We start from the raw sequence: 12,891 nt of genomic DNA, 5'->3' as shown, positions 1-12,891 counted from the left end.
TGTTCTTCCTCCCCTCTGGGGTTCATGAATATGTTAAACAGGAGGATAAGTGATTAAAGCCAGTGGGAATCTTCCCATTGGCTTTAATAGAGACAGGAACAGACACCTAGTCCTGTTTTGGCCTTAAAACTCTGACTGAATGGCCATGAGGGGGAGAATTTGCTACAGTGAGAATTAAACTGTGGAAGTAGAATTTGACATGGGAATAATCAATAGAATAGAGAACTCTGTAGCTGTCTCAAAGTCAGTCAAAAATGGGACTTCTTTTCCAAGGAAATTTTTGAATGAAACTAAAATTTTGTTTGGTTTGGAATTTTTCACTGAAATGATTTCACAATTAATTTGTTTTGTTGCTGTTGTTCAAATTGAAATGAATTTTTCTTTTTTTTGTTCCCTCCCCTCATTTCTCTGTCCCACCTCCCTTTTTCCACTGGAAGGAAAAGAAAGCGGGGAACCTCAAAACCAGATTTGTTTTCAGTCCTATTTGAGTTGAATAAAATGAAAGGGATTTTTAGTTTCTAATTGTTTAATTGAAAAACTTCACATTAAACTTTTTCTTTTAAAAAAAAAAGTTTGTATTATTTGAAAAGCCAATTTACTTAAAAAAAACTACACCTCTACCCCGATATAATGCTGTCCTCGGGAGCCAAAAAATCGTACCGCATTATAGCTGAAACAGCGTTATATTGAACTTACTTTGATCCGCCAGAGTGCGCAGCCCTGCCCCCCCCCGGAGCACTGCTTTACTGCATTATATCTGAATTCGTGTTATATCGGGTCGCGTTATATTGGGGTAGAGGTGTATTAAACAACCTCAGCCCAGCCTTATTTGTAACCTTTTGCATCCCAAGGAGGCAGAGTAGTTGAGCTACTTTAAGCGGTCTCGGGCTGAATGTCAGTCCTAGCAGCTCCAGAAATCTGGGAACCGATTGCTCAGACAGATGGATGCATGGAACACATAGCCTTGCACTGTCTTCCACTTCCACTGGCAGAGAGAAGTAAAAGTGGGTGGCACTCGGGTAGGGAATCTGAGGGGAAGAGCAGTATATCTCCTCCGCCCCCTGGGAATCTACACTACAGAGCCTTGGGAAACATATTGTGGGACTGGGGCCCATAGGCTAGGAAGAGAGTGATGGGGCAGAGTGTGGCAGAAATGGAGAGGAACTGCTCTATGCAAGATGCTCCCTTCTGCACCAGGAGCATTTCCTCTTGAAAATCTGTTCTGGATTTACTGCTGCTAGGAGGAGTACGAATTCCCACAGGTGGCTCTCTGCCCCCTTGGAGACATGAACTCTTGCCCTGCCATGTGGCTAGGCTTCAGTGGCAGCACAGCTCTTACAGAATCTTTATTTGATGCTCTTTGCACTGCAGCAGATAAAAACTACAACACTGGAGGAGAACAGCAAATTCTCCTGTGGCATTTCTGTGATCTGAATTGATGATGACATCTCTGACTTGTTCTGTTCCATACACCCATGTAGCTTTTTGATGTCTTGAAAACACTCCCTCTCAAAATGTATGTCTTAGAATGTTTCTGGTTCTCACCAAAAACTGAATTACTGCATTTGTAGTTTTAAAGCTTTGATGTCTTGCTATGTAATTCATTGGAGTAGCAGCATTCATTCATTGTATTGTTGAAGTTACAATACAGGGATTTTTTTCTTGTGTATATTTTTCAAAATTAAGTTACATACAGTGTAAGTTTTGTGCAAAAGTCTTTACTTTGAACCAACCCAAGTGTCTTTTTGAATCCCATTAGCTGGAACAACTGGAAAAGGAGCAGAGTTTTCCTGTAACTTCAGAAAAGAAAAGTACAACAAAACTTCTTGATGCTGACCAGTATGAAAATTGGGCAGGTAAGACATAATTCTGAAGGCTAAATTTTTAAGTCTGCTAACAGAATTCTATTACTAAAACTAGGCAGCTTTTACTTTTTTTTAAATCCCAAATTTCATCCCCTCTGTCTGAGAGCTGGCAGACTGTGCTTGAAAGTGCGAAAAGAATGATGTGCTCTAAACAGGATGATGATGAACTCTGTGGAAGGCATTAAAACAGATATCACACTAGGCGTAACATTTTTCCAAAGCACCTACATCACACGGGAGTCTAAATCTCATTGATTATGCTGCTGAGTAACCTAGGCACTATTGAAAATTTTATCCTACATCTGTATATATTGCCTGAGCATTATACCTTTGGAACAAACCATCTTGTGAGACAGTGTGTATTGTGATTTTAAATAGCTTATGTACAAGCAGGTCCATTTTTCCTCTCTTTGTTTGGCTGAAAATTGATTCTCACTGCAATAGTAAAATCAGCTGACATTTCTCCCAAACAGTCTATTTTTAGAATCCCTGATTTTGATCAGTATGTTATAAATGCATTGATTGATTCTAACATTGTCAGTGTTTTGTTAAACCAAACTCAAGGCCTGATCCTGCAGGATGCTAAGTGTTGCCTATGAAGTGCTTAGTGCCTGCAAGCCATGTTGAAGTGAAAAGGGCTTGAGGGTTCGTAACAGCTCACAGCTCTGTGTGGTATATAGTCGGGCATCTCTTTCCACTATTTCTGATGTATTTGACACTTTGCACTATTTCTGGTGAATTCAGAGTCTGTGAAAGGGTGCAGTTCTAGAGGTCGAGCTTCCAAAGCCAAAGAACAGGAACAGGGCAGATATCAGTGGGGTGAGCATCCCCATTTCAGATATTGCATCCCTGAGACTACCAGTAATAGTGCCAATAGTTATGGTGATTTCACTGATGTACATACTGTCACACTAAGATCTGAACTGAAAGCAACAATGCATTTGATACATCAGCTGCTGAGCAGGCACCTGGTGACAGCAGCTTTCAACTATGACTAGTCTTGGCTATATTCCAACGGAAGCCAATGTATTTCATTACCAGTCTCCTGAGCCAGCCAGTCCATTCCCCATTTTTAAGTGTGTTTGTCAGCCTTGGGTATCTAGTAAATGGTATCCAGGTATTGGGAAACTATTAGCAAATGACCACAGTACCTACTATGAATTACAGTGGCAGGAGGGTTGAGGAGTGCAGGAGTCTTCATTGTAACCATCAAGCATAGATTTGTTTTCTTTTGTTCAACACAGGTTCATTGGTCTTGGAGGAGAATAATGGAAAAGGAAGTGGTGCTAAGGAGACACAGGCCATAACAAAGACTGACAATTCCACAAGTAGCCCTCGGAATTCTGTATCCCCTGTGGATGTAGTTTGTACTTTGATAGAAGTTGATGCATGCTCTATAGAAACAGATCATCAATCTAAAGTAACAGATGTGCAGTCTGCTCTAGCAAAGTCTGAGGAGGAGAACAAGGCAGAGGAAGTACTGGTACCTTACTGCTCTGATGACTCTATTGGTGAATTCAAACTACTTGTGCAAAATACTGGTGAAATAATTGAACTTTCTGACTCTCTACGGACTGAACCAGACGCAATTGTATTTCAGGACACGTTAGCTTCTGACTCGTATGGCATTTCCTTGGAAAAGGAGGACATAAATAGTTTGGCAGGTGCCACAAAGGTATCCTTAAAACAACCAGTAGACCAAAGTGACAAAGAGCCTGGAGACGGGGGTGTGGCACTTGTAGGAAAAGTGGAAGAACAGCCTTGTACCAATGAGAACAACTTCATCTGGTCTGATTCAGATCCTGCAGTGTGTGTTTCACAGGTTCTTTTAGCCGCTTTGGAGACATCCTCTGAAGCAGATTGGATGGCTGTTTCAGTGCGTGAAAATACCCCAGCAGCAAAAGATGATAAAGAAATTTGCAAAGTTACAGAACTTCAGCCATCCAAAGACCATGTAGATTCAAAAACATCCCTACAAAAAGACTCAGTTGTGTCTGTGTCAGATATAGATTGCATGCTGCCTCAGAGCAAAGTGAACAAGGAGCTACATTTTAAACCAGAAATGCATTGTCCTGTTTCAAAGGCTAGCCAAAGCAATCAGGAGACAGATGCATCCAACAACTTGGAAAAACATTCCATCGGATGCCTTGCCTCCTCCAGTTTGGCTGGCTTCAAGAGTTGTATCCCTCTTAGTGGTGATAGTCAGCAGAACCTGTTAGGTGGTGTAACTTCTCAAGAGAAAACAAAGAAAGAAAGCAAATCTCCAGAGGAAAATGTAAAGACTCCATTGAAATCTGCTGCTACAAAACCAGTTCGATTTACTATTGCTCCTGCCTGGCAAAGATCTCTTTCGGGAGGTTCAAATTCCAAGGAAGATTCCTGTGCTAGAAGCTCCCCATCCTCTCCCATAAGACCAGAGTTGTTTGAAGGAACAGCTCACTTAGATACCACCAGGCAAGAGTCTACAAAAAACAACCCTGAAGGGTTTGAGGGGGATAATGAGAGCAACAAGGCCAGTTTGAATTCTTCCTTGGAGGGGGCTGAGCATGAAACACAGAATGCTGAAAACCCATTTGGGATCAGACTGAGAAGAACATCCTCTTTGCTAAAGTACCACAGTGAATCTCCAAAGCAGATTCCATTAGCTGTTCACACCACCTCTTCTGGTTCAGTCAAGGAGAATCAAAAATCAGTAGGCACTGGGAGGCCACCTCACGGCCTTCCAGGCAACCAGAAAGTGTTAGCTAAAAAATCAGCTGTCGTGGAAGAGAAAAATGCCCCCAAAGCAAAACCTGAAGAAGTCTCAAAGAAGCAACACTCTAACAAACTTTCAGGTAATTACACTATGCTTGTATCCAAAGACTGTTGAGAATAATGGCTGTGCAAGGCCATTACAAAGAGCGGCAAGCCAGGGATATGGAAAGAGTAAACATTTTCTTTAATAGACTTGACCCTGAAATACAGGACCCTATTCAGCTCTGCTGTAACTCAGCTGATGTCAGTTTGGACTTGTATCTTGGGTTTAGGCTATTCGAGAAAATTCTTAGGTTCCACCATACAGTATATTCAAGCTAGAATAGTAACAGGGCATCAGAAATATAAAATAGGCCATTTTTGCCCAGTTTTTGTGGAATTTGTAGAATTTGTTTTCAGCTAATTGTTAGGCCAATGCAATTTAGAACTTAACCAGGTATCACATTAGTTGTGATTTTTTTATTCTAAAAAATTTGGGAAACAAAAAGGCATTTTGTCTCTAACTGGATTACATAAGAGCAATGGTCATCACTCTACATTTAGCCTGTACTGTCAGCCTGTTGCTTTGAGAGCTGAATCCTGCCCCGATTGACTTTAAAGACTCCAGTAGATCAAAAGGACAAGCATCCTTGCCGAGGAACAAAGACAAAATCAGCAAGGAAATTAATGTTATCTTCACCCTTTTCAAAGAGTATTCACTGAAGGATTTAAAACACAAAACTGTTTAGGTTTTGATAGACTTGCCCTAAATCCCTTTTTTACTTCCAAAATGCTTCTTTTATAGAAAAAGTCCCTAGTCCGCATTTGGAAACTGTTACCTCTGAACCAGCTTGGGTCTCCATGGCAAAACTAAAGCAGAAAGGTTTTCAAGGTCATCCTCTTGCCAAAGGACATAAAAGGGAGGACAAATTGTTGACCAAAACGGATCAAGAGGAGGTATGGTACCTAGTGGCTGGTAGACTAGAACCATTGTGAATACTATGACAGTCTGACAGGATACCTGTACACAATACTGAATTTGATGTTCTTGGATAGCAGGTTTTTAGTAATGTTTATGACCAAATTTTCAAAACCAATTTCTAATGTTGTGCCCACAGACAATTGTTGATGCGAATGAATAGATGTGAATTTGGCCATATCCGCAGCTCAGGTCTTTGGAATTTTGGGGTCAGACTCTGCAACACGCCTTTCCTGCCGTATTCATCTTTGTGCCTCTTATATTCTGAACCCCGCAAGGGGTCTGCCAAATGCCCAGCACAATTTAAAGCGGCCACAAAAAGCTGCTCTAAGTTATGGCAGTTTTCCACAGCCCCTGCTCTGCTGCTGAGAACTGTTTCTGGCACAGGACTTGGAGACAAAAGGTTTGTGGTTCATCCACAGATTTCCTGTGTGACCTTGGGCAAGTCATTTGACCTGTGTCTCACTGTCTTAATCTGTAAAATGGGGATAATTGTCCTCTTTGCAGGGCTGTTGGGAAGTTTAATTCAGTAACATTTGTAAAGGACTTTGTGATCCTTGGATAGAGGATGCCAAGGAAGGACAAAGCAGTATTGTTGTTTCAGTGATCATTGTGATCATAAGTGTATTACAGACTTAATGGTAAGTGGATACGATATCACAAGTAGTGATTGTTAAACATGCCATTGAAAAGCTGTGTAAAGGGAGAAGCACCTGGCCTGCCTTGTTATATTCCCCAAAGCACCTGTGCCCCATTTTTGTTTCTCTTCTGGTGAATTCTCAAAGTCCACCTCTGATCGAACCTTAAAGGGGAACTGCTTCCTGTGTGTAATTATTTACACTTTCTGGTTTCCTGATTTGCATTCTTTGTTTTTTTCCTTAAAGCGAGTGACTTGTGCTAGTGAGAATTTATTGGGGAAGAACGTAACTCCCAGCCTGTGCGCTCAGGAGAAGAAATCACAAATGAAGATCACTATGTCTGCTACAGCAGGTATTTCTTTTTAAAGTGTGTGTGTCTGACTCACTCACAGTAATGGCCAAGATTTTCACTAGTGACTTTTTGGGTGTGTCCATTTTTGGCTGCCCAGCCTGAGAAACCTTTAAATGGGCATAATCTTCAGAGGGTGGATGCTCAGCATTTTCACCCACTAGGCTGCGTCCAGACATGTCGATAATGCTACTCTCCTGCTTACTCCATCCCCAGAGCAGGTGGGTGGGGGGTGAGCGGAGAAAAGTTCCATCCTCAGCCCGCTTGCCACAGTTCCTGACTCAGGGTGTGGAAGGGGGTGGTTGGTGATGTAGTGACTCACTGCGACTAGAGGCCAGTAGTAAATTACAACCAGTAGGGAGTAACCGTGGCTCAGAGGTGTGTGCCTCATGGTGCTTTCTGAGGAGACTGATGCAGCGTATGCCCCAGCCCTTGTTCAGGGCTATGCCTAAAATCAGAGCTGGAACCATTTGCAGATAACATGATTCAAACTTGCAGCTAAGAATATATTTTACTGAACAAAATCTATTAACTTCAAAGCTTTCTTGTAAGTAAGTGAATAGACTTTCTCGCCTTCCTCCCCATCCTGGGTCGCTGACATAGCAATGGATGACTGGCTGAGGAATCACATGACACAGAAACGTTAGCTGCCAGCTCAACAGTGTGTGATTCAGCTATGATCCTTTTTTTTTTTTTTAAGGATTCCATTATGTACCAGCTTCATTCCCATACTTGGTAAACTTGGCCCAAAGCTAGATAATGGTAAGCAGGTAGGAAGTTTGAGATGTCTCCTTCTGGAGTACAGTCAGGACTGGGCTGAAAATTCCTCCCATGCCTCTGCCGGAGACACCTGGATTTTCACTTTGGCTGAAATTCATGCCACCCATGAAAGTTGCAGCAGCATTAAACCTTTCTTTGCATTGTCTTGCTCCATGGATCATCCTGGTATACAATGTCTTTCCCCCACAGTGGTAGCAGCTGTGGTCACTCAATTCTTCCACCTCTTGAAAATTGACTATCTCTGACTAATGTTGATGTTCTCAAGAAAGTCACCATTACCCAACAGTTCAGAAAAACACCACACCTGCTGCCAGCATTCTCCCCACATGACCAACAAAACAGGAGACTTTCAAAACTTAGACTCCCCTTGTTTACTCATATTAAAGGAGCCAATAGTTTGACTTGGCTGAGGGACAAGGAGTGTATATAACTTCCAGAGCAAGTGGTAACCTTGGACACACTTTTTGACTCATAAATGGGTGTTAAAAAAGTTTTCTTTCTACACTTGATAAGTGATTGCGGCTTGTGTGTATGATACGTGTCCTGTACAGGTCGGCAGGTGTGGCTTGGTTCATGTCTAGCACAGGGTAAAATGTGATGATTAGGAGAGAGCTCTGAGAAACCAGATCCTGCATTACTCCTCTCTTGGAGCAAATGTCAGGCCAGAAACGGGATTGCTTATTTAGACCTCCTATTAGCATGTCCTTAAGCCCATGTCACCTCAGATTCTCCCATTCTCTGTGCTACACTCCACTCCCACTTTTTAAGCCTATGCTCTTGAGACTGTCCAAGGGACTTGAGACTGACTTTCACTCAATACAGAGGAATATGGGTATGATCTTCATAAGTGTCCAAGTCCCTTTTTTCAAAAGTGACTTAGGCACTTGGGAGCCTAACACCCTTTGAGACTGGAGGCCTACATTTTAAAAAGGTATTTAAGCCTTGCTGGCACCTAAGTATCATCAACTGTCAATGGGATTTTGGCTCCTAAGTGCCTACTTCCCTTTTGAAAAATGAGAGAGGCTCCTAAATCAGTTAAGTGTGGCACTGCTGAGTGCAGCAATGCCTGAGCACCTTTAAAAATCGGGGCCTAAGTCCCTACATTAAGTAAGCACTGTTGAAAAAGTGATCCTATATCTGGAGCTTGACCTGCTCTTATTAGGGGAGCATTGTCCCTTCTGCTATAGTCTGCCCCCTGCAGGGCACAGCCAGGGCTGTCCTAGGCTGAGGCCCAGGGTCCTACTGAGCTGATTCTAGGGGCAGGCTTTACCGACAGGTGTTATTGGGTTGAATGGGCATTTTTTCACTGATCTCAGTGCATGCAGGATCAAGGCCCCTTGTGCTTAACTTTGCCTGTACCCATAAATAGTTTCCATTCATGCTTGTCTTATCTCCCTTCCTGCATACCATGCAAAGACTTGTAGATATTAATTAAACATAAGAGAAGGTTTGGCTTTTTCAGGCCCTGATTTATACTTCCAAATGAAATACAATCTGTTAAAGTGGAAGGAATGTGCTGAATGTCAAATGGCTTGTGAACTGTCCCTTGAGATATTTCAGTTGTTTATGTGTAAGGCTGCATTCTGTCCAGTGCCGTGCAACCTGTTGGAAGACATCAGTCTTCAATATTTTCTATAAGATCGATAAATTAGGCATTTTTTTAAATAGTAGCTCAGAGCCTTACCAGCAACAGTATCAACATTCCTTAGTCTTTGCAGATGCCACCAGGCATGTGATAGGCTGCAGATTTCAAAAGCTTTATTTGAAAAGAATATCTAGTCACATTATCCTGTCAACTTCCCTCCCCTCTGGCTAACATGTCCAAGAAGATGTAGTATGGGTTTAACGCATATTTGTTTCCTAATAGCATTTTTATAGTACAAGTATTTTTGTTGGCAATAAAGACTGGAAGGTAAATCTCTAGACCACTCAGTGTTGGATATGCCTGTCATTCTCTGCTAGCCCAAGTAAACTTGGAGTGATTCTTCCCATGCAGCACATGATCATATGGGGTTGACTCCTCGAGCCACTTGTGCGTTACACAATGCAAAATGAGCCTGTGGAATTCCCTGCCACAAGCTATACTTGTGGCCAAGAGTTTTTAGCAGGATCCAGAAAGCAATTGGATATTCATATGAACAACAAGATAAAAATCCCTCAGGAATTTTGGAAAAATTTACTCGTGCTTCAGGGCTTAAGCCTTCCTTTAAATATTGGGAGTTAGGAGAAAGCTTTCATTGGAGACAGGCTAAGTGCCTACTACAGAGTTTGACACCTTTATCTGAAGCAGCTGGTACTGGCCATTGTCACAGACTGGGCACTGGTCTCTGGACAACTGGTCAGATCTAGTCTGGCAATTCCTCCTCTTATCTCTGTTGCTTTGTGAAATTGTGTCACTTTTGGTTTTGTTTCACCTCTAGGTGACGTCACTTTAAAGAGCAGGAAAAAAAGTTAGCGTAAGTTCTGTCTAACTCTCCTGTGTTCTGATGACTGACTGGCATTGTTCTCAGCAGTTACACTTGGACCTATGGCTCAGGAAGCGTCTGTGGTTCCCACCACTGAAAAGGAAACGAGACAATCCTGTAATCTGCCAATGACACCGTGCAGCTCTGCTGAACCACCCTGGCTGTCCCTGGCCAAGAAAAAAGCCAAAGCTTGGAGTGAAATGCCTCAGATTGTTCAATAGCAAATGACAACAGTGTCCTCCTCTGTACTGCCAATAACTATATTAACTCCATATAGTAACTTCTTCGCTGGGACCATTTTTTGAGGGGATAAGATAAAAGCCTTAGAACTTTCAGCACAGACTGTAGCTGTGAACATGTGAAGATGAAATGCCACTGACGGGTTAACCTGCAGTAACCACCAGCATTAGGAAACTGAGCATTTTCCATGACAAAATACTATGAAATTCCAATTGACCAATTCATACTGATCACATGTTTGACTAAAAGACAGTGGTGCTCTGGGAGGAGGCACTTCATGCCTTTGAAGCATTTCCTTTCTAAAAGGGGAGGTTAAAGTACCCTGCACACAATACAGTATTCTGCATGATTTCACTTTGAGCATTGAATTTGTTTGGTGTCACAGAATGGTTTTAGAGCTCTGCACTGGAGCATCCAGACTGGCTGTCACTGATGTAGTAGCATATATGTCTCTAAAGCTTGGCCTAGGGCAGGTCTGACTGTGGTTCTGATTTTTAACATATCTGTTTCTTAAATGAAACAAGACACAAGCAGCAATGCAGATTCAGAGGATTCTCATTTTTTAGGTAGTTGAGTCACTCTGCCTTGGGCCTCATGCCTTATATTATACCATCTGCTGGAAAGGCCCAGTACTGCAACTGCCTTTGTGTTCTACTGCTAATGTATTTTTTAAAAAAATCAGTACCTTCTAAGGACTAAATTCTGGTCAGTTACCTCTATAAATCTGGAATAACTCCACTGACCTTAACGTAGTTTGGAGATTCTGAATTTGGTCCTTATACCTAAGCTAAAGTATTTTACATTTAATTTCTAGCATAAAGCAATTTCTCTTCGTAAGCCTCTTTAGTGAAATATTCCTGCTAACGGCAGAGGTGGGGAAGGTTTGACCCACTCTTGTTTTCTGTGTAGAAGGATACCTGTTTGCCATGAACAGCATCCCACTGTCCATATTCATCACACTATGATTTTTAGACTATTTCCTTTACAGTTTGGGGGGAGGGGGGAAAGATGCACTCAACATCCACCCTTAGCCATCAATACATAACTGAAAGCTGAAGCTGAGCATCTATCTAAAGACACATAGCTGGCAAACAGCTGCTCTTTTAGGGTCAATTCTGCTGTCACTGAAGTCGTAGGAGTCTTGCCACTAACTTTTTTATGGGAGCAGAATCAGATCCTTTAAAAATAAACTTTGTAAAATGACTTAGTGACATCAGTGTCATGACAACCAAACTGCACCTGCCTGTACATTGCACATTTGCAAAACATTTTCTCTATACAGCCAATGAAAACATTGAAGTCTGATGTGTCTAACAGATTGTCTTTCGCAAACAAGTTGGGTAGCATCTTTAAGAAAAATGGTGCGTGGCAAGAGGTCTAAATATGAAACAACACGTTTGACCTTGGAGTAACTCATTATCTGGACTCCCACCTGTTGATTCTGGCCTGAATTTAAGTATGTTACTACTTCTGAAATCTGTATCCATTGCTAATGAAGATTGTGCAACTCTTATTCATGTGGCTGAACAACTTACTTGCGCAAATAGTCCCACCTAAGTTAATGGGTTTGCTCTTATGAGTCAATTCTAATCAGAAAGAGTAAAGGTTACAGGCCTGTTTTACTTCTTGTTAGTATCTTCTCCTGCAATGTGCTAAAGCACTTGTATTTCTCTAAAATTTGAGAGTATTATGTAAAAGAACAAATTAAACATTGTCTGCTATGGTTTTCTGCAGCTGATATCACATACATGGGTTTACTGACCCTCTGCTTAAAATATGCACTTTCCTATATATTGCTATTTCTCTTCTGTTCTTTGCCAGTCTGGATTGCAACCCCACACCTAAACTACTGCAAACGATAACAGCATTTATCTATTCCCTTGTTGCTTTTGTTCTTGATATTGTGTCTCATTGTATGGTATGTATATACGTTTTTGTAATCCTCACCTTGGAGGACCCCCTTTTGTATTCTATTCCCATATTTGGTTTACTATTAAACGCTATTGTCATGATGGAATTTTTCAGGGTTTGAATGGGTTGTGATTCCGGAGGGGCGGGACTGGCATTAGGGAAGCAGTCCTTGAAGAACTGTTTGTGTTGGATGGGTTGATATACTGTATAGATTCCAGGTTGGGGAAAACTCTACCTACAGGGCTTTGAACTGAGCATCACAGAGGTGAGAGACTGTATTTAGTCTTCTTTGAAGTCATGGGACAATTGGTGCAGTCTCTCTTGCAGTGTGGGGCTCTTTCAACAATTCTGAAAGAAATCTCTGTCTTATGCTTTGCTTTGTGGACCTTGAAGTCAAGGGGCTGGCGCAGTAGCATTGATGAGAGGAATGGAGCCTAAGCTCTTGATGAACTGGAATATCAGTAATAATTGTTTTTTTTAAATTAGTTGACCAGAAGAATTTGGTGACCAGACGAGACATTCCCTACTCCTTGCAGCAGAACTGCTGTTGTCTGGACAGGATGCTACTCTAGAAATCCTTATTATCTATATTTTGCTGACTCTCAATAAGCAGAATTCTGTAAACTTCTATAGTATATTTGTTTATAGAAACTGAGCAATAGGTTGCCCTAACAAAATCAAAGTGTATGGGCCTTACGTTAGGCCTACCAGCCTCTATTAACATTTCCTAATAACAGCCCATTTAAACATCCAGCTGCATTTTGGGGTACAGCCATGGAGCAGGTACCTTTTGGCTGTCAGGCCAGGGAATAGAAATGCTATATAATGTTTATCCAGTATATAAATTTGCAGCATCACTGAGTAAAGATGGGAATACTAAACATACCACCTGCCTTGGCTCTAACCTTCAGTGATTGTTTTGCTTCATCTT

At 41.7% G+C, this 12,891-nt stretch overlaps 1 protein-coding gene across 12 annotated transcripts in view; it reads left to right on the top strand.

Moving 5' to 3' along the window:
* The window catches only part of KIAA1210 (KIAA1210 ortholog), a 100,621-nt gene extending 88,259 nt beyond the window's left edge, over positions 1–12,362 (top strand). For 6 of the 12 annotated variants that reach the window (XM_050964477.1, XM_050964474.1, XM_050964475.1 and 3 more), the window contains 5 exons: positions 1,760–1,856; positions 3,110–4,699; positions 5,404–5,555; positions 6,462–6,567; positions 9,855–12,361. In XM_050964477.1, the coding sequence (XP_050820434.1) occupies positions 1,760–1,856; positions 3,110–4,699; positions 5,404–5,555; positions 6,462–6,567; positions 9,855–10,030 (2,121 nt within the window). In that variant the 3' untranslated portion in view covers positions 10,031–12,361. Of the gene's footprint in view, positions 1–1,759; positions 1,857–3,109; positions 4,700–5,403; positions 5,556–6,461; positions 6,568–9,764 lie in introns of all 12 variants that reach the window. The other 6 variants (XM_050964479.1, XM_050964471.1, XM_050964476.1 and 3 more) reach the window with 3 other exon arrangements.
* The last annotated feature ends 529 nt before the right edge of the window (positions 12,363–12,891 follow it).

The sequence above is a fragment of the Gopherus flavomarginatus genome, chromosome 8 (assembly GCF_025201925.1).
Source record: "Gopherus flavomarginatus isolate rGopFla2 chromosome 8, rGopFla2.mat.asm, whole genome shotgun sequence".
NCBI lineage: Eukaryota > Metazoa > Chordata > Testudines > Testudinidae > Gopherus > Gopherus flavomarginatus.
The sequence above is the reverse complement of the archived record's forward strand: the minus strand, read 5'-3'. Positions and strand labels throughout refer to the sequence as shown.